This window comes from Saccostrea echinata, unplaced genomic scaffold, assembly GCF_033153115.1.
Source record: "Saccostrea echinata isolate AGI-Se365-2 ecotype Australia unplaced genomic scaffold, CSIRO_AGI_Sech_v1 ptg000009l, whole genome shotgun sequence".
Classification (NCBI taxonomy): domain Eukaryota; kingdom Metazoa; phylum Mollusca; class Bivalvia; order Ostreida; family Ostreidae; genus Saccostrea; species Saccostrea echinata.
The window spans coordinates 28522345-28542824 of NW_026889758.1; the positions used below are offsets into that span (position 1 = coordinate 28522345).

Genomic DNA, 20480 nt, shown 5'->3' on the forward strand with positions numbered 1-20480 from the left:
GGTATAGGTAGGTTATAAATTAAAATTAAATCCAAGATAAACAAACAAATTCACATTTAATTATTACACTAAGCGCTTTCGCCATGAGGCTCTTCATAGTTAATATATATATATATATATATATATATATATATATATATATATATATATATATATATATATATATATATATATATATATATATATATATATATATATATATATATACTTTGATTTGAAAGAAGAAATAGGTGGAGGATTTTATTGAAATACAAATAGGGTTAAGGCGATTTCATCGAAAGATAAACTTAAAATTCTAAACTCGAATTACCCTTCAATAATGTTTGAATCATTTAGTTTTGACACCAGTTTAAAAGATATATGCAACAGTAATTATGGGCCCTTACTTATTCAATTCAACTATTATATTAATGTCAGATCACGGAACATAAATTTCCTTTCCAGATGATGAAAAACAACTTGAAGTGTCACCTTTTTGGATCGTTTAATTGTAGTTTTTGAAAATTTGGTCTAGATTCTTTAAATTACGTTGTCAATATTTGATTTTTCCACTGATTCATGCATTCTAGATTCTTTAAATTATTTTGACAACATTTAACTTTTTCACGATTAATGCAAATATACTCTAAAGCATTTAAATACACATCAATAAAAAAAATCAGAAATTTAATATGACCAAAGGTTTCTATTTGACATTGATGTTACAGAATGAGAACGCACAAGGCGAGCACAACTTTCCCCATCTCCCTGAGACAATCTGTTTCTCAATTTTAAAGGCTCATTGAGAATTTTTTTTCAAAAAAAATTATTGGCAGCAATGACTTCTTTAACACATTCAATTCATTTATTCTATAGAATATCCCTTTGTTGGCAGAAAAATGGATCTACTTGAGCTATAAAAATTATATTTAATAGGAAGGATCAAGTTTCTACATACATGTTTCAACCACGAAAAAAATGAATATCAAATATATAATATAAAAAACGGATTCTGAATGTATGAAAATCAAACATTTTTTTAAAAAGGAAATGTTTCAACAAACTCGATAATATGAGTATTCATAACGCGGTGGCTAACGTGTAAATAAAAAAATCGTTCATCGCCAGATTTGGAGAGAGTTTGAATTATATACGAGGCTCTTTTTTTACATACCCTTTAAATAAAATATTAATCAAAACGTAATTCAATAAAGGGAATCAAAAAAGTAGACAATACAATTTTTGAAAAAATACAACTTTTCTACGAACTTTTAAAATCGATAGATATATTGCATCAGAAGGGAGGGTCCTCATCTTGTACGCCTCCATTCTTATTCAGATTTCCATTTCTGGTCCGCGCCTCAACTTTTTTCTGAGTATAGTATTTTGCTATCGTAAATTTTCCTTTAGGTGCTGGTCCCCCCCCCCCCTCCACTTTTTTATGTTGTAAGGTTGAGTACTGGCAAATTCGAGGATTTGTACTGTAAATTAGCTTTTCTTTAATATGTGATGAGTTATACTATATTGTTTATTGTATGTAAGAAACACAAAAATCTACCGTCTGGTTTCAAGAGGGGGGATCTCAAAATGTCAATAAGACAGATACACAGAATTTAAACAAAAATAACAAAAATAATTGTTTCTCAAATTTCTATGTTTTATATTTCAAGAGCTTATATTTTTCATATTTTCCTTTATAACATTCTTCTTAAAGAACTTCAGTTTATCATAATGTCACAAACACACTATTACGACGCCAAGCTCTGATCCTTCGACATATTTGGCTCCAGTCTTTGGCACTTTTTTCAGCTCTTCAAAGTCTTTTTATTTAAATATTTTGGATTTCCAAACTTTCGGCATGAACATCACTGAAGAGACACAATTTGTCGAAATGCGCATCGGGTGCATTAAAATTGGTACCTTATATGATTTACATTTGTAAATCTTTATTTGGAAGCTATCCCTCCCACTCCCCCACCCCCCCCCCCACCCCCTTCCCACTTTTTCTTGCTGTAGGTCAAACACTGGCAAATTTTAACATTAAACAATGGACTGAAAACTTAGAGAAAGGTCCAAGCCCCCCACCCTCGAAATAGGATTTTTGAGATTGGGCAGTTTTTTTTGTTTTATTCTTTTTCTTTTTTCTTTTATTTTTTATATATTTATTTTTTGACTACGGACGTTGATCCACAATTAAATAGAATTCATCATATTAAATCTGACAATCAAATAGAAATATGATTCCCAAACCTCAAAGCTTAAAAGAATAATGAAATTGAAATTATTAGAAATAACTACTTGTCATAATATAAATAACTATCCTCCAAAAGAAATTTCAGTCCTGTCAGACTAGTATACAACGATCCTTTTGGTATACCGATCCCGATGTATTTTCATTGTATTTAAAGAATGGAAGCGTGCAAGGCGAGGACAACCCCCGCTCTGAAAAAAAGACCTTACTTAATTAATAAGATTCATGAAAAGTTACATTTTTCAAAAAAAAATTGTCAATATCATCTTTTACACATTTGCTTCCCCCAAGAGAACGAGGACACCACCACCACCATAACTGGTTTTTCTTTGTCAAGAAATTTCTGGATTGGAATTTTCTTTTACTTGGGTGCACGCCCAGGAAAAAAATTCCTGGATCAGCGCTTATACTTTGTGTAATATAATTATTGTGACTCTGTAACTCTAAGAAAACATATGACGTATAAGTTACCATGATGGTAACGTTAACAGTACATCACAATGCTGATATTAATAGGAATCAATTTTAAAAGCGTCAAATAAAGTATGTGGAGATAACAAACAGTATTCGAGCTCAAAAGTCCATTAAACATTACAAAATACGAGCAAACACGAATCTCTAAGACATCGGAGGTGGGATCAGGTGCCATGGAGGAGTGAGCATCCCCTGCAGACTGGTCACACCCGCCGTGTGCCCCTTGTCATAATTGAGAAATAACGGAAAAATCCGTCGACAATTCATTGTGTAAATAATGGCCTTACAATTAGTATGAAAAAAGTCAGTCAACATTTGACTTAAAGATAGATTGTATTTACTGACAAGGTCATTGCTTCGACCATAACCTTACGAAATGATGACTTTAAACGAGACTGCTAATATTCTTGTTTCATAAACTTTTTTGTCAATAACTTACCTTGTTTAGAAATGGTTCATACGTGGAGCATGCTCTGGCGTATCGAATCAACTGAGAGATATAAACCCCTTATGCAGGTGTTAAGGGTATATTGCTGCATAAGTAAGGGAAGTTGGCGATTGAAAAGTTAAAGTCATCACGTTTATCATAAAGCTTTGTTGTTAGATTACCATTAACGTCTTTTTCTAATAAAATATCCAAATATGAAACAGAAGTGTCAGACTCTGTGGTATCTTTTATCTCAAGCTCAGCGGGATATATCGTGTCGACATAAGAATGGAAATAACCTTTGTTAATTGACAATACGTCGTCGATATATCTAAATGTCGAGTTGAAGGCTACAGCAAGTGTTTTCTTCTTTTTACGTAAAAAATTTTGAACAAATTCTGCTTCATATGAATACAAAAAAAGGTCTGCTAATAACGAGGCAATTGATACCCATGGGAATTCAAATAGATTGTTGGAAGACCTGCTCTCCAAAAACCACATAGATATTGTCAATCAGAAACTCGAGCATCTTTTTAACGTCAACTTCAGAGTACTTATGTGTACAATCAGATTGTTTTAACAAAGTAATTTTGCAAATGACCAATGACAAGGTAAGTAAATTTACAAGTTCCATTTTTATTGATAAAGCAGCTGATCAAAGTAAACTAGATCACGATTACGAAAACTCATAGATTCTTCATTGCCGTCATTTCAAATTATAGAATAGTCGTAAATATTTAAGTATTAAATAAAAATATTAGGTAACATACATGAAAATTATACTTTCACAATAAGAATGATGAAAAACTACAAATATAAAATAATATCGTCAGGAATTATTCAATTTAAATCCTAAAAAGGGATCCTTGACACAGTTTGTCATACTCTGCAAAATATGCTTTTTGAAGAAGACGGGACCAGCGATAAAAAAAGAAATGATGAAGGGGGAAAAGCTATGAAATCATTTGTTAATGATATATGTAGTTCTATTTTTATCAAAGAAGCTGATAAAGCAGGAGCTCTTGTAGTTATTATGAACGCAGAATATTAAAAATCAAATATACAAGCGCTAATCAAAAGTAAGTTTTATAGTGAAATATTTTGCAAAAGTGATGCAAAGGTCCGATCAAAAGAACACAATAAAACCTCCTTTTTATCAACCAAACAAGCGAAATTTTCGAATTGATTATGATTCAATTAAATGAAAGAGTCTTTTATGGACTTCCTAAGATTCAAAGACAAATGCTGCATACATTATCTGAACATTTCAAAAAAACCTTACATTTAGAACTATTGTGGGAGGATCAAAATCTCCAACACAAACATCGAGATATCCATACTTCTAAATTTTTTATGCTCAGATGTAAAAAGTTATGTTTGACTTTCAGAGATATGTACCAGAGAAGGATTTAAATTGAAACACTTTATTTCAATAAAAAACTAAAAACGGATTAGTAGGCTGAAAAGCCGTCATCTTCTGCCAGAATAAAGAATTCTGTCAAATGTTATTTACTTTTAGAGACAAGTAAAAGTAAATAAAGTGCTAATCTAAAGATTGGCTTGAAGGAGCACAAGAGCAGGAAGAAGTATTAAAATACAAAGAAGGGAATCTGTTAAAAAAGATATTCTGTAATCTATAAATTAATTTTCCAGGTAATACTTAAAATTTTGAAGATGTAATATTTAGACTACAAATTGAACAAAGAAAATTATGTTTAAAATAATACTAATAACAACTCGAGTCACTTCCGGGTGCAACTTTTATTAACATTTAACCTATACATAAAAGGTAAATGGAAAGAAGATTCGATTGTGTGTTTCCTATTTTATTCAAGCCAACGGTGTCGGTTAACATCCTCATAAAACAATAAAGGCTTAAGGAACTCCGATCGAATAATACAGGCCGTTTGAACATCGAATAAATACATTCTCTTTACAAAAAAATATCACAAATGTGATCTATTTGACAATATTCTCAAATGGAGAATACGTGTACTAGTAGATAATTCTCTATAATATGTTACTTATCAAATTTACAATATTAACGTGTTTTCCATAATGCACCACTAGCATTTATTCTTCATATCGATGAATTTTCTTGTAATACATTATCTGTCCTTGCTTGCGATAATTGCCTAAAGAAGAAAATAGGAATTCATTAAGTTAAATGAATAGTTAAATAATTCAAGAACTATGATGATATGAAATTCGCATATACAAAGCTTATTTACTTACACACTGTCAAATGAAGTTTTAAATACGAAGTTTTGGTCTCTCGTTTTCATATTTAATAAAGATGACAAACTGCTTTTCTGTTTTTGTGACCGACTTCTGTAAAAAAGTGAGAACTTTATGAAACATAAAACTACATACCTGATATACAACAATTATTAATTCAGAAAAAACATACTTACAAACATTTCCTCCAAAGTATGGTAGACATTATTAAAATGCCTAGTAGTAGAACAAATAACAAAACGCCAGCGATGATTATAATGGACGCTGAAAAAGAAGATCGGTACTGGTATAAAAAATCATGAAAAGGAAATTCATGGAGAATTTAGTTAGAGAAGGCAATGTTAATGATAATATCATGGGTTTTACTGTCACTCTTGGTGTCCAATTTGACGGTGCATTCCGTCACACTTCGAGACCCCCTTCCAGGGGTAGTCGTTTCCTTCGGACATTCTTTACAAGAAAGCTGTCCCATACGATCCTGGTAGGTTCCAAAGTCACATTTGATACATTCTTCTTTCTTGAAGTAGCGACCAGGAGCACATGGGACTTGTAAATAATTTTTTTCAAATCAGTTTCATTTTTATTTTTAAAAAAATGGTGTTTCAAAATGGAGAAAAATCATTTAAAGTCGTGATTATATAGAATAACATACTGCAGTAAAAATTTCTAGGCACCATGCCAGTTGAACATGACACGTCACTTTCAGCTTGAGAACTGGATGGGTCAATTTCATAAATGCTACCTTCTATATCAACATCAAGCGTGCGATTCATTGCCATTAGTTGTAAATCATTTACTGCAGCATATAGACTATTAAAGCAGATTTCAGTTCCGTCTGAAATATCAAAAAAAAATCAAAAACAAAATATATGACAGCCTATTTAACTAAGATCCAGTTTATGCATGAAAATACTTCTCATAAGAAGATCTTAATTTTTATTATTCTAAAAAATAGTTATGAACTCACGGATGGCAGGATCACATGACAAAGACACATCAATTCCAGCAGTGTTCGTTACGATAGATCTTTTCTGGCGCTGCTCACAGTCTGTGACGGTAACCCTGTCTAGGACACAGACTCCGATGGAAACGCATTCAATATTGTTGAGTGCAACTTGAGTAGTATCGGGAATTTTCCTGTGTACAGTTTTGTATTTTATTTCACTATCACATTCTAAGTTTTTGTATGATGCTGCATAGACGACCTGGAGCAGTTTACTGTCTTTTATCTCTGCAAATTAATTACAAGAGGGTAATAATAATTGTTTTAATAAAAAATAAAAGGTCATTATTTCAGACCTTCGGTGGTGGTTTGGGTGTATATGAATGCTAATAGGAATTTTAAGATTTTGTTGGTTCGAAAAGCAACGTGTTTTTGACAACCCTACTTTAAGTCAATAAACAAACTTTTTTCTGTAATATACAATTTCATGATTGTATTTTCTCGATATTTTCGAGATCAAAGCACTAGGATATGTTCGGAATCGATTCCAGCATATTTTAAATCCTAATATGGATAGTATGGATATATTTCTAATGGTATTATTTGAATCAGTTTTACTGAAAGGACAAGGTATGGTAACGGCCAAATTTGGCCCCTCCTTTAAAAATCAAAACACAGTTAAAATTGTGATAGATTGCAATTAAGTACACTAAATATTTTTTTTAAACCAGCACTACATTTAATTCAAAGCTTTAAAGCTTACACGGAAGCCACAAGAACTTGAAAAAGTTGGGCATTTTACCACCTTTCCTCAATTCTGATTTCCGGATTCAAAGAGCAAAAGCTTGCCTTAGATTTCCATACACAAAATGTATTTAATACTAGAGCATGAAATATAAAATCTGGTACATAGATAAGTTGTACGCTGACTTTTCTGAAATGAAATGTGCTTTAAAATCTTGAAAACTCGAAAATTGGCATATTTTGTGATCTTCATGTGATCTCTATGTATCTTATCATTTAGAATCAATGCTTATTTTGTAACAGAGATGACAAAAGGTTTCTGATTATGAACTATTACATCGTTCTTAGAGAAAAACCAAACCATGGCTAAAATGCGGTTTTAGCCTATCTTGTCCTTTACAGCAATGATTTAGCTTTTTTGATAAACCTGAGCAAGAAGGCATTTTTCCATCTGGGTTATCATCTGTCTGAAAATCCCAATGATAAAATGTGTCTTTTCCACACAAGTAGTAGGGTTTTATTTCATGGTCAAAGTCATATCCATCGGCGCAATCTAGAGTGCAGTTGGTGTTGTAGCTGTTGTTCGTACACGTCCAGATTACGTTCTCAAGCCGTTCTAGGGACCTACACTCTAGAAGTAAATTAAGGAAAAATGCCGAGTCATTTGCAGATCTGTTAAACATCGTGTAAGAGGAGAAATGTTATATCTTACCCGGACATATTCTTTCATTACAATTCTCGCTTTCTGTGCTGCTATCTGAACAAGCCAGTCCCCCGTTATCAGGAGCTGGATTGTTGCAAACCCGTGATCTATGTTGTGTCCCGTTTCCGCAAGTAACACTACAGGATGACCAGTCTCCCCAATCTCCCCACGATCCATCAACTATAACCAATATCAATAGCTAATTACTCAAAATATTTTACTTTATTCACATAACCAATGTAAAAGAATTTTTGAACAATTACCAATGGCTATTTCACACAGCTCTCCTTTATATCCACTTTCACATTCACAAGTGTAGTTTGCTGCTCCATCTATACAAGTTGCATTATTTTCACATACATGGTAAACACAGTCATCTATGTTATCTTCACATCTGGGACCAGAAAAACCGTAATTGCACTGGCATTCGTACCCACCGAGGAGATCAAAACATTTACCATTCAAACATGGATGAGATGCACAGTCATTTACATCTGATATAAAAAAAAAGTATTTAAAATAAATTTCCTAGCGTTTTTGTAGGTAAAGTGAGTGATTAAGACTAGGAAATTAACCTTGATCCATAAATATATTTATATGAAAGAGTAAGCGTGAGTACGTATATACATAGTACAGTTACCATCACATTCACTTGGAGTTTGTTTAAAAACATTGTCTTTCATGGTAAATTCAAAGTGTTTCCAGCTGACAAGATCTCCAGCTTCCTCAAACCCACATTTCTGGATGGTACTCAGAATCTTTAGGGAAAAGGTAGAATTGCCTTCCCAAATGTTAAGTCTTGAAATTGTTCCCTTGCCTTTCAAGAAATATTGTTTGAAAATAAAATTGACAAAAATTGAAATGAGTTAACTACATTATATGCATGCTTGACATACCTTTAAAAAATACTGTCATGTTCTGAGAACAATTTAGCATTAAGTTTGTGAGTTTTGTTTCTAGATTCCCGTCTACATAAAGTTCTGTGGAATCACCGTTTTGCCTTATGGTGTAGAAATGCCATCTTTCATCTTCAAGACTGAAGTTTGTCATTTTTATATCCCTTAAATAAAAACTCTCTCAAATTAATCAAAGAATTATGAAAATTGCACACGTCCGATCTTAATGACGATAGCTCTTTAATTGATGATATACATGTATATTGCATCAATAAGATGAATACATATCTACAAAATTTGAAATATTCAAATTCATACTTCTCATTTCCAATCGTAGTCTCATAACCAATAGCTATAAAGAATGTTACTATTCCAGTATCTCGACTTTTCAGCTGAAGCCTAAAATGATCGCTAGGGGAGATTTCCTTTCGTAACCCAAACGTTATTAGAGTAGACATAGTATTGTCAGCCAAAAAGTCTCTCGATACTTCACTTTCAACTTCCGTCAGGCGTAAATCATAATCTGATATAATTAAAAAGACCACTTGTAAGTCCTCAAAGAAGAATATAGAAAGTGGATTCGGGTATGGTTTCTTCTGGATTTGGTGTACTCTATACAATAACTAAAATTCTTGCATGTTTTTTTACCTTGACACTGAGTAATATTGTTTGCGCCCTCTTGTATTGTAGACTTTGAACCAGGGCAGGCTGTACAATGTACAGATCCGTAATCATCGCTAAAGGTTCCCACTACACAAAGGGAGCACGCAGGTGTTCCAGTGTTGGACCAAGATCCTTGTTCACATCCCTCTATAAAACTTCCAATAATCACTAAACTTTAAGTTGATTAATTTTTTTTATTGATTGAAAGGTAAAATAAAACAGTACCTTCACATTCTGATGAAAGCTGTGCCCCTTTTATTTTAGTTGTTTGACCTGATGGACATGCCAAACAACTGGATTGTCCAGTGGATGGCTGATAGGTACCACGGGGACACAATTCACAGATTGCTTTTGATTCATTGAAAAACGTTCCAGCCGCACATTGGACTACAATGCACATATATACATGAAGAGAGAAAGAAAAAAAAGAGACCTGTGTTTTTTGAAGAGATGAGATGACTTTCATCAAAAGAGTTATGAGTATTCAACATCATTATTCCACTTTCAATCAGACAATGCATAGATATGTAAATAATAAATTATCTTAGATGTTTTTCTTTTTAGTACAATTTCTCTCTGTTTTTGTTAGGTTACTGTTTCTTAGTCATTGGTCCTAAAAATTTCACAAAGTTTATATATAATTTTCAATTAATTCTGTGGCTTTACATCTACTGTTGATTCCCAAATATACGCGAGGAATTAATTATCGCGAGAAGCACAAGTCGAGAAATAAAATCACTCGCTTTTATTTTTTTATGGTGCTGAAATGCATGTAAAATCTTTAGATCAAGAGTCTACTTGCGAATTATTGTTCTCACGATTTGACGTCTTTGGGCCATTTTGCGATATGAAGAACTTGCTTAAAATAAGGAATCTACAGTATATATGTATCTGTAGCAATTGGAAAGAATGAAAAGTGAAAAGAATTATTGAATACAAATTACCACAAGATGTAGTCCTGTAGGAAGGTATAGATTTTTCTGGACATCCTAAAACAACGTCGTAATTTTCAACATCTTTGGCCTCCAAAATACCATGAATACTAGCATTAAAATCCAGTGTTCCTGTAATTCTAGCTTCGATAATCCTGTCAATGATATCAAATTGTTCCCGACGAAATTTAGCGAATGATTCAGTAAATACCGCATCATCAAATTCGGCTGAGATGTCAAAATCAATACGCATATCACCGCCGGAACGCTTTCTTCTTACTTTTTGACCACATCTCACCTAAAAAAATTTTAGTTTCAACACAATTACATTTTTTTTCAATGTTAGTAAAACTAAATTTGATTTTAACATAATAAGTCCTTTTTTTCATTTCATTTGAATATCAGTGTATATAATACAAGTTATATATATTGTATACCTGTACATTTTCCGCTTTACAATCTTTAGCATGAATTAAACATGCGTCTTTGAACGCGGATTCTGAGAGCACAGTAATGAACTTTTTCTTTATTTCATCTTGAACAGTCAGGTTTGTGCAATCACCGGAAAAGTAATACGTGATGGACATTCGAAGTATTCCCCGTTCTGCAAGACGACTTCCTTAAATTGAAAACATATAGAAAAATATCAAATAATTACTTCCTTATGAAAAATATTTATGAAATATATGGAGATAACGAACAGTATTCAAGCTCAAAAGTCCATTATACAATACAAAATAGGAGCAGAGCAAACACGGACCTCCAAACATCAGAGGTGGGATCAGGTGCCATGGAGGAGTGAGCATCCCCTGCCGACCGGTCACACCCGCCGTGTGCTCCTTGTCATCATCGGGAAATAACGGAAAAATCCGTCGACAATTCAGTGTGTAAATAATGGCCTAACAATCAAAATAAAAAATCAAAATAATAAATAATTTTACTTACTTGCACAATCCGGAAGTGGAAGTGATCCAGCTGGTAGCCATTGACCACTGTTACCACAAACAAGCATATCAACTGGACTATAATCGAGTTTCACGTCGTAACCCTCATTGCAAAGCATTTGACAAAATTTGCCACCATGCCAATAATCACATGCAAGAGCGCCATTTTGGGGGACATTTGGTTCTTCATAACATTTCTCAGTAACTATATTTGGGAGAATCATAACGTTATATATCTAAACTGAATACACCAAAATAAGGCTTATATTTAGATTTTCTACCAATTTTGAATACCTTGACAATACGGTTGTCTGTCATTCCAGGTCCAGTACCCAAAATTACCATTTCGGCTCTTTTCGCAGACAACAATTTTTGATCCATTGCGTACTGATCCAGGGTCACAATTAAACTCGCACTGACTTCCGTACTTTGTCCCCCATGGACAAGTGACACTCAAGAAAGGTGTAGGGTATACAGAAGGACAGGTCAGTACTACATGGATATGTATTAAGCAACATAAAACGTGAAGAAAATAATATTGCCATCTGCCATGTCACAAAATTGCCTTTGCAAAAGCAATTTTCAACAACAAAAACATAACAACAATAATTATTGTAGAAAAAATAAGCACAATGTTTTCCTGAGCTTTATATTTGCATACAGTACAAAATACTAAGATGTTTTGGGCAAAAACCTTCTAGCATTTTCTGGATATTACCTCTTAGGACGATGTGAATTTTACAGCTCTGAGCTTTGTTTCCAGCAGCATCTGTGGCCTTGTATACTATCTTGTAGCTTCCTTCCGAAAGTATGTCTCCTGGTGATATTGTTCCCTCTTTGACAACAATGACACTCCCGTCATGGTTGTCTGAGGCGGTGGGCTCTTTCCATGTTACGACACCAGTTGTTGAATTCCTGTCCGCAAAAGCGTACACTGTGTGTAAACAACCATTCAGTTTAGGCGGCTCAACATCTGCAATATTATCAAATATGAGATACTTCCGATACTGGTATGTGTTGAATTGATTGTAGGGAAAAAAATAGTACTTTTGATCAAAAAAGAATTATGCTTATGATACTAGTACCTCTACATGTGGGCTCTTCTCCTCTCCAAAATCCATAAGCTGTACAAATTCGAACACGTGACATACCAGGAGTGATGTCATAACCAATTGCGCAAGAATATGTACATATACTGCGAAATTTGTTATCATCCGTACAAGTGTATTTTAGATTGCCAACTGCAGGTGGAAGTGTGGGACATGTCTTTTCTAAGAAATCAAAGAATGTCGTCTCGATTCACAATATGACAATAATGATATATAATTGATTTGAACTTTAAGGCTTTTGAACTCACTTTTGCAATGTGGAAAATTATAGTTCCAACGTTTGCTATCAAGACATTCCAGTTGTGTATTTCCCACCAAACTATATCCAGGGTAGCATCCAAAAGTACAAGTTGCTCCATATCTAGCATCGTCACTTGGATGACACATGAAGTATCCATTGTTAACATTAGAAGGCCACGGGCAACGTACAACTAGAAAAATTAATGCCATATTCATGATTCCTCATAAATATCAAATTTATATTTCATATAATGAAAATAATTGAGATAGATGGTACTTAAAAATTAAATACCCGTAACGGTAACTGTAAAGGTACAACGTGCCATGTTTTCACTTCTATCTCGGGCATAATATCCAATAGTAGTTACTCCAGCACTGAAGTAGCTTCCAGGTGCTTTCCCTTCCCGTGTTGGTCTATTAGTTGTGAATGTAAAATATAGTATAAATAAATAAATATAGTAAAAAAAAAGTTTAAAAAGTTAAAAACTTTATAATGTAATATGACGAAGGAAATCTTTTCCAATATAATTTTTCTTAAGGATCTTTAGATCTACTCACGTGATTCCTCCGTCTCTACCGTCGTTAGCTGTGGGTTCCACCCAGGTTACAACTGTCCAGGTCTGCAATTTTTCAGCATTTGCTTGTATGTTCTGTGGACATGTTAAGCTGGGTGGTGTATTGTCTCCTACATAGAAATAAAGTGCATGATACTCGTCTTGGTAAAATATCATGATCAGAAGACGAAATTGCCTACCCAATATATTTGTAGCAACACAGGATAAAATATTGTGAAGCATACATATATATTTTTAAAGTAGAATTAAAAATTTGCTAGTCAATCAAATTTTGAGGGTGGAAAGCAGTCTTAAAATATTAAGTATTTTTTACCTTCAAGTAATGAAGTAATGCAAGATGAACATTTGTAATTAAAACATAGAAATAAAACTAACTATGCCGTGAACAACGTCCAAACAAGCAGCTAAAAAATCGGCCAACCGCTCGAAAAATTCGTCTGAATCGGAAAAAACGTTTGGGTCGTAAAAGGTATTCTTTATTTGGATCAAACGCTTCTCTACAATCTAAATAAAATTTTGCAAAATTATATACATTGAATCTCAGACTACATGTAACTTACTATTTATTGTTCTCGATGGTGCTTACATGTAACGTAATAATCATTCCACTTTCCATCATCACAAGTGACCCAGGCTTTTACTTCCTTATATGGACATATGATGTCACACGATGACCCAGCTGGGACATCTGATGCAATGGTCACGGGGATATTGTCTTTATCAGAACATCGAAGAACACGACCGGGCTCCAGGTCAGCAACATCACAAGCTGTATGATCCGGCTAAAAGCAATTAATTTCAACAAATATTGATTCACAAGTTATTGATCAGCAAAAGTTAACAATTGATATCAAAACGAAATAAAAATAAACCTTATATCCATATCCACTGGATTTCGCAATTATAATAGCACAGAAAATCGAAAATACATATAGGCAAACTAAACCACTGTATTGCACCATTTTATCCCTGTACAATGTCGTTAAGAACTTTAATACAACTAAATATTTAAACTCTGAATATATTTCAATTACATTTAAAAATCCCCCTTCTTGTTTTCGTTTTTGGATGATGTAGTCTTTATTTTTAAATCAATTAAATATGCATGTTTAAACTGTTCAATTTTGTGTCCAAGAAAGAGAATATTACAAGAGACTCACACCCCGTCTTTTCCCCTCCTATTCATCTCGAAGAGTTCCGCCCATGTGTGTGAGGTTGTGTGTGTTTACTTCCCTAGGTACCGGTGTTGTAGAGTAGGATTTCCCCCATTCCCAGCTTTCCCCATGGAATCTGTACTCTAGAGCAGAACTTCCCCCAAGGGGAAATCTCACACTGTAGCCAAATTTCCCCCTTTCTTTCTTCGAGTATGATTTCCCCTATTTTATCAATGCTAAAATCATAGCGACAATATTTTGGCTAAAAGTGTGTATGTAAGTCGATTTTTTAAAGAAACATGAGTGTTTTCGACTCATTAATTTTTCAAAATTATGAAATCTTAAAATATAAATCAAATTCAAATCAGTGAGTCTCAACCCTAAACTTCAACTCATAGGAAATGGCAAAATTAGTCACTCAAAAAATCGCGACTCGATGTCTCAACACCTCGCAGCGTTTGTTCACGAATTTTAAAATGTATATTGGACCACTATAGAGATTAAATAATTTGTTTGCCATCTACAGGCTCAGTTTTTTTTCTATGAATCTGTGCTTTTTAAAGAGAGTGTGTAAATATTCTAGAATTTATATCATTGATTGTTCCACACACCATTTTGTGAGTATTTGAATAGAGCAGTTCAATAACAATGCAAGAAACACTGCTCTTACAGAATGTCCCCTTGACCCAACGGTGAAGTATTGGATTTGAAGCAGAGAGCAAATACTCTCATAACATTTTACAAAATTTCATCAAATTTTTAGAAATTGGCCTATTTTTAGTTCCATGACAAGGACATTTTTTTCATATTTAATCCCCAGAAACAGAGAGACACTTACACATCAATAGAAGGAACATGTAGTTTGAAATAAAATTGGAGAAAATGATCAATTTAACGAGGCCGAGTCTAATTATTTCTACCCTAGATATTCTGATAAATTTTCTTCAATGATTTTTTACTATTACATTAATTATTTTAAGATTAAAAAAAAATGAAATGTTTACCATTCCGATTTCTTAAGGAGCCATCTCAAGAGTTGTCATATTTTACAATCGGACCCTATGGGATTTTGTTGGAAAAGAACCAGATTATCACATTTCCCCCATATTTTTTGCATTTCTGCCCTAGGGATTTCCTTTTTAGTCAAATACTGTAATATAATGTTAATTTTGTATCAAAATTACAATGCTTAGGATAAATGTTATGTTGGACCTACGAATGCATGAAACTAAAAAGCTGCGCAAAGTCATGTGCACTCGAATTAGACTCGGCCTCGTTAAATAAAAATGAAATTCCTCCTTTTTGTTTCCATGCCTACAGTTAAAAATTTGTCCCACCGATTTTCTCTCTCTCTTTTTTGCAGAAATCAATCTGTCCACATGAATAGAATAGGACTTTAATAATTTAAAAGCGGTTCCGAACAACCCCATGTTGCCTTGAAGTGTCAGTCTGAAAAAATTCATATTCCGACATCCATGCTGGGGGTCATGCTGTTTGGGACCGTTGAAAGTTAAATAAAGTATCAAGATTATGATTGAAATATATGGTTAATTAACGGATATCAAGCTTTTGGCAGTGGAATGCATATTTACAAGAATAATACCCGAAGAATGCAACAAAAAATCATTGCTGTTAATTGGAGATTTTTACACTGCTTGGATCTGTAGCCCTCTGATTTTTCTGTCCGGATTTCTTCAACCAGAGAGCTACCATTTCTGCAGCTAGGGGAAAATTGGCTCAGAAGGAAATCGCACTCTATAACTATTACATAGAATAGGATTTTTACCCCGGAAAATTGAATCTGATGTAGGATTTCCACGGGGGAAATCCTACTCTAGAGTATTTTTTGCGTGGGGAAATCCTAACCTAGAGCATTTATTCCCGGGGGGGGGGGGGGGGGGGGTCATTTCTCCAGAGCCAGTTTGATTTTAGAAGGGAAAGCCTTCTCTACAAGAAGACCGGTATTAGCTAAGTTTATATAGTAAAACGTGTTTTATTTGGCTTGTAACTTTTTGAAATTAAAAAGCTTGTGATAGAGTAATATGTCAGCTTAAAAGCTTCTGGCGTCATTTCCTCAGAATAGCACTTTGTAAACAAACCAAAATACTTCTCATCTCAATACACGTTTCTATGCATAATTTATGCTTGAAATCAGCCTTACTGCATATCATTGTAAACTTAAGTCATTTAAGTTTTATTCTATACCCAACAGGTATTACCATTATGTAAGGTATTTTTATTTAATATAGTCAATGAAAGTGCGGCATGGGAATTTCCTACATGCACTGCATTTCAGCCTGTTGACCAATTATTGTGGATTTGCACGCCATCAAGCGTCAATTCAGTTAGTAATTGTTTTGCATCGGTGATCATTCGTTTTGCAGCAAGGTCGTCTGATTTTGCAATTGAGTCTGTTGATTTTATTTTAAGCTGTTTGTTATTTATTTCAGAATGTTTTTGCAAGTCAATAGTTCTTTTCGTGAAAAAAGTTTTTCACCCTTCCCATGTACAAGTCAGTGGAAAAAGAAGTCAAGTTTATCTTCATTAGTATATTCATTGCAATATTAACAGATTCCGTTGCAAAACGAACAATCACCGATGCAAAATCGATAATCAGTACTTAATTGTGGCGAGTCTGTAAATTATTGAAAGCCAAAGGGTCCAACTATGTAATTTCTTAAAAGTATAAAGCCTAATTTGTAGATTGTAAATTTATAATTTTGCAAATTGTACTATTACAACTTGTTTTTTAATCCTGTGCAAAATGTAAAAGAAAACTTTGTTAAATCACAACATTGTAATCTATTGTCTTGTGATTTGTCAACTTGTAAAATGTAAAATTTGTTATGAAGCATTACGCTAAAGCCCACAAAGTAAAATAAACGTTTTATATATTTAAAAAAAAAAATCTTACTTGCAATATCATATTTCATGATGGTATGAGTATGACTTTTTATTAAAATTGTTATTTCCACCGTTATTTCTTTTTTTTCTTTATTTCTAACATTGAACACATTGTTCATGTGCTAGAAGAATAAATGAAACAAAACATGTAAAAAAAATAATCCATTTGGAGTTTGTGTATATATTAAAAAGGATGCTTATCCTAACAAGAAGGTACTAAACAATCAATTTCTGCCGTCTCTAGGACTGTTTGCAAAAATTATATCATACGGGGGAAGGAGGGGCTATTCCAGGATCAAAACATAAAGTTTCCATTAAAAAAACGATACATTTGTATATACAGATGGTTTGTCGATAATTAGAAATCTAAATACTTTCTTTTCCGGGCGATGTCTCAAAAGACCTTTGAGCTTTTCTCTATAGTCTAAAGAAGACCTCTATTGATTTTAAGGTCAAAAGGTTAAAGGTAAAGGTAAGAAATTCATACATTGCAAATATAATTTTCCAGATGATAGATACCTTTAATTTACTTTGAACTTTTTTCAATAAAATTTAATAGTGCACCTCCCTATGCCCTTATGAAGACCCCTATTGATTTTGCAGTTAGAGGTCAAGGTCATAAATTCATACTTCCTGGAATCTCGATAAATAGAAATCTATACATTCTCGTTTCCGAACATTATCTTGAAAAACCTTAACTTTTGCAATGAAATTTTATATCACAACTCCATATTGCCAAAAGAAGTCTCTTATTAATTATGAGGTTAAAAATCAGAGGTCAAGGTAGAAAATTCATTCATTGCAAATAACATTTTTCAGATTTCTTTTTTCTTTTTTGAGCTTCTTTCAATGAAATTAAATATTACAACTCCCTATGGCCTAAAAAAAGACCAATATTGATTTTGAGATGAAAAGGTCAGGGTAGAAATTCGTAGCACTTTCGTTTCCGAACTATGTCTTTAAAAGCTTTCAATTTTATGAATATCAAAAATTAATAAAGATTACTCTCATTTCATTTCTTCTACAAAAATTAATAATTTTTTTTTGTTTGTTAGAAAAAATGTCTTATATTCGTTCTTTTATTGCCACTGGCTTTAGCTTTATAGAATAAACAACATCACAGCCCTGGGATGGCCTCGGCCCTCCGGACTTGGGCCGATACACTGTACCATCCGCTCGGGCTGATACCAGGGTCGAGATCAAAACAGCAGTGTGATATTTTATATGAGTTAAAATCAGTCGGAACCATGATTTGAATTAAAGAGCTGTAAGAATCATTGGGTACTTTATACTTGTTCTGAATTAAAATGCTGTCTGAATCATTGCGTAGTTTATACTTAATTTGAAAGTACGTGTATATAGCGACAAACGTCTCTAATCAAAATCGTTTGTTGCTAAACTAAATAAATATCTTTTACTTACAAAATGAAAGATGGACAAAAGAAATAGAAAATGGCTGTTATAAGGTCACGAATCAACAACTTTTCTGTCATTTCACATATTATAATAATGTTCTCAAATACTAGTAAAAATATTCCTTAAACAAAACGTTCATTTATTGTCTGCAAAAAAAAAATGAATTGCTAGGTCGATTCTAAACGAAATAAAGAAAATAATTATTAATAAATAATCTTGTACCAACTTTTAACTTTTAACCTATAATTGAAGCAATTTTATTTATTTTCTTCAGATTATTGTTAAGATATGATATATAAAATATATTTACATGTAAATCTGATTTCATATATTTAAAATATCTCGGAGCATTCCAGAAGATTATAACCTCCCTAACTCTAAGGTCTTTTCACTCATAACGTATTCCCTCACAAGTCAAACATGACTAGTATAAGAAGATTTGCAACAGTTACACTTTCCTATAAATCCTGTTGGAAACTATCTAACATCTGTCCGATATTAGCGGTCATAACCAATTACATGTATTAGGGTTATCGACACTGTAATCCGACTGTGATAATCCTTTTTTTAAATAAAAACTCATGATAGGCATTTACCGTATTTTTGATTCCTGTAAATGTAATTTTCTTTTAATTTTCTGATTTGAAATGTGTCACAATGTAAAATTCAGAGTTTATAACTTATTATTTGTTTGTACATACATGTATGTTTGCTTACTCTCTTCAATTTCTTATTGCTCTGCATCGATAAGATTATTTTCAATAAGCATATAAACTTGGGCCCCATTTTGACATCATCACCGAAAAGTTATCTGACCATGTTCAAATAATTATTTATCATACTTATCAAGCCGTGCACATTTTTTTTTCAAAGTTTGTGAATATAGTCCATAATAACGCACTTTGGTAATTTGTTCAATTTTCTGCGCATGGGTACTTGAAGGAAGAAGTATTTTAGCAATATTTTCAACTTGGGCCAGACAAATTTTTTTCTCTATGAAAGGAATTTTTTAAAAGATTAAAACTTAAAACCAAAGTCTGCACTGAAATGAAAAAAAAAATGGAATCCATTTAAGGACAACAATGCTGGGATGGTTCCAATACGGATGTTATACACCTTTTGTAGAATTTTTTTTATTTCAAATCTTTGGAGTAATTTTGTATAGTGATTACATGCCTGTTTTAATTGTAATGAAATTATATTCTGCTATTGAAACAAGACAATTATAAATCTTTATAAATACATGCACAAAAAGATAATCACGACAGTGTACAGTTCAAAATATGGATCAGAAAGCTTATTTCTTTTTTAAAAATTCTGGAAAAAAATCAGACTATAATTAATACTCAAGTTAATAAAGATTGCTTTGCTGACTAATTCTTTTTTCCAATGTTTCCTTGCAAAGCCTGTAAATTCTTAAAGTCTTTTGAATGTTACGTTTGTAATCATAACAAATCACGTTTTTACTAACATTATTGATGATTATCAATAATATTAAGTATTAACATTTTTCCATCGCTTGACATTAACTGAAAGGATTCACACTATATAACCAATTTACAGGAAATTTACTAGGATTTTGATCCTTACAATTTTAATTAGTTTCACGTAGATTTTTTTTCGTACTCGTTCTTGTTGTCGTCATAAAATAGTGTACAACACTTTATAACAAAAAGAATTAAGGAATGCACATGCTATTTTCGACAATCTTTTTTATCCACATTTTTGATAGAAAAATATTCGATTTTAACATGACTTTTTAAAGGTTCTCACCAGTAAGCAAGCCGTTTCCCAACTATAAAACACATTTTCAATACCAAAATAAACGTACAGATAATAACATAGTAGTTTGAATTGTTATAAAATTCAATCCTTCACATAACTCACA

General features: G+C 32.7%; 1 protein-coding gene across 1 annotated transcript; it reads right to left on the minus strand.

Annotated features, from left to right (window-relative positions):
- Positions 1–5197: 5197 nt before the first annotated feature.
- LOC133182624 (uncharacterized) lies at positions 5198–15985 on the minus strand. The gene is made up of 26 exons (XM_061317471.1): positions 15923–15985; positions 13705–13900; positions 13494–13622; positions 13102–13225; positions 12836–12957; positions 12552–12734; positions 12280–12465; positions 11913–12167; positions 11489–11686; positions 11196–11399; positions 10688–10869; positions 10263–10548; positions 9544–9705; positions 9304–9465; positions 8974–9178; positions 8656–8819; positions 8400–8540; positions 8023–8253; positions 7769–7939; positions 7484–7687; positions 6337–6600; positions 6022–6204; positions 5736–5915; positions 5546–5633; positions 5367–5462; positions 5198–5266 (listed from the first exon to the last, which is right to left on the minus strand). Exons 1-26 carry the CDS (start codon positions 15983–15985, stop codon positions 5212–5214), a joined length of 4434 nt encoding a protein of 1477 aa, XP_061173455.1. The 3' UTR covers positions 5198–5211.
- Between the last annotated feature and the right edge of the window lie 4495 nt (positions 15986–20480).

Bases quoted from the DNA above. Each gene is read 5' to 3' on its own strand.
- LOC133182624 (XM_061317471.1), bottom strand. From the start codon at position 15,985: ATGGTAGCTCTCTGGTTGAAGAAATCCGGACAGAAAAATCAGAGGGCT. The intron at 13,623-13,704 runs GTAAGCACCATC...AATTTTATTTAG, and splicing joins GAATGATTATTACGTTACAT to ATTGTAGAGAAGCGTTTGAT. The intron at 6,205-6,336 runs GTGAGTTCATAA...TTGATATTTCAG, and splicing joins GTCATGTGATCCTGCCATCC to ACGGAACTGAAATCTGCTTT.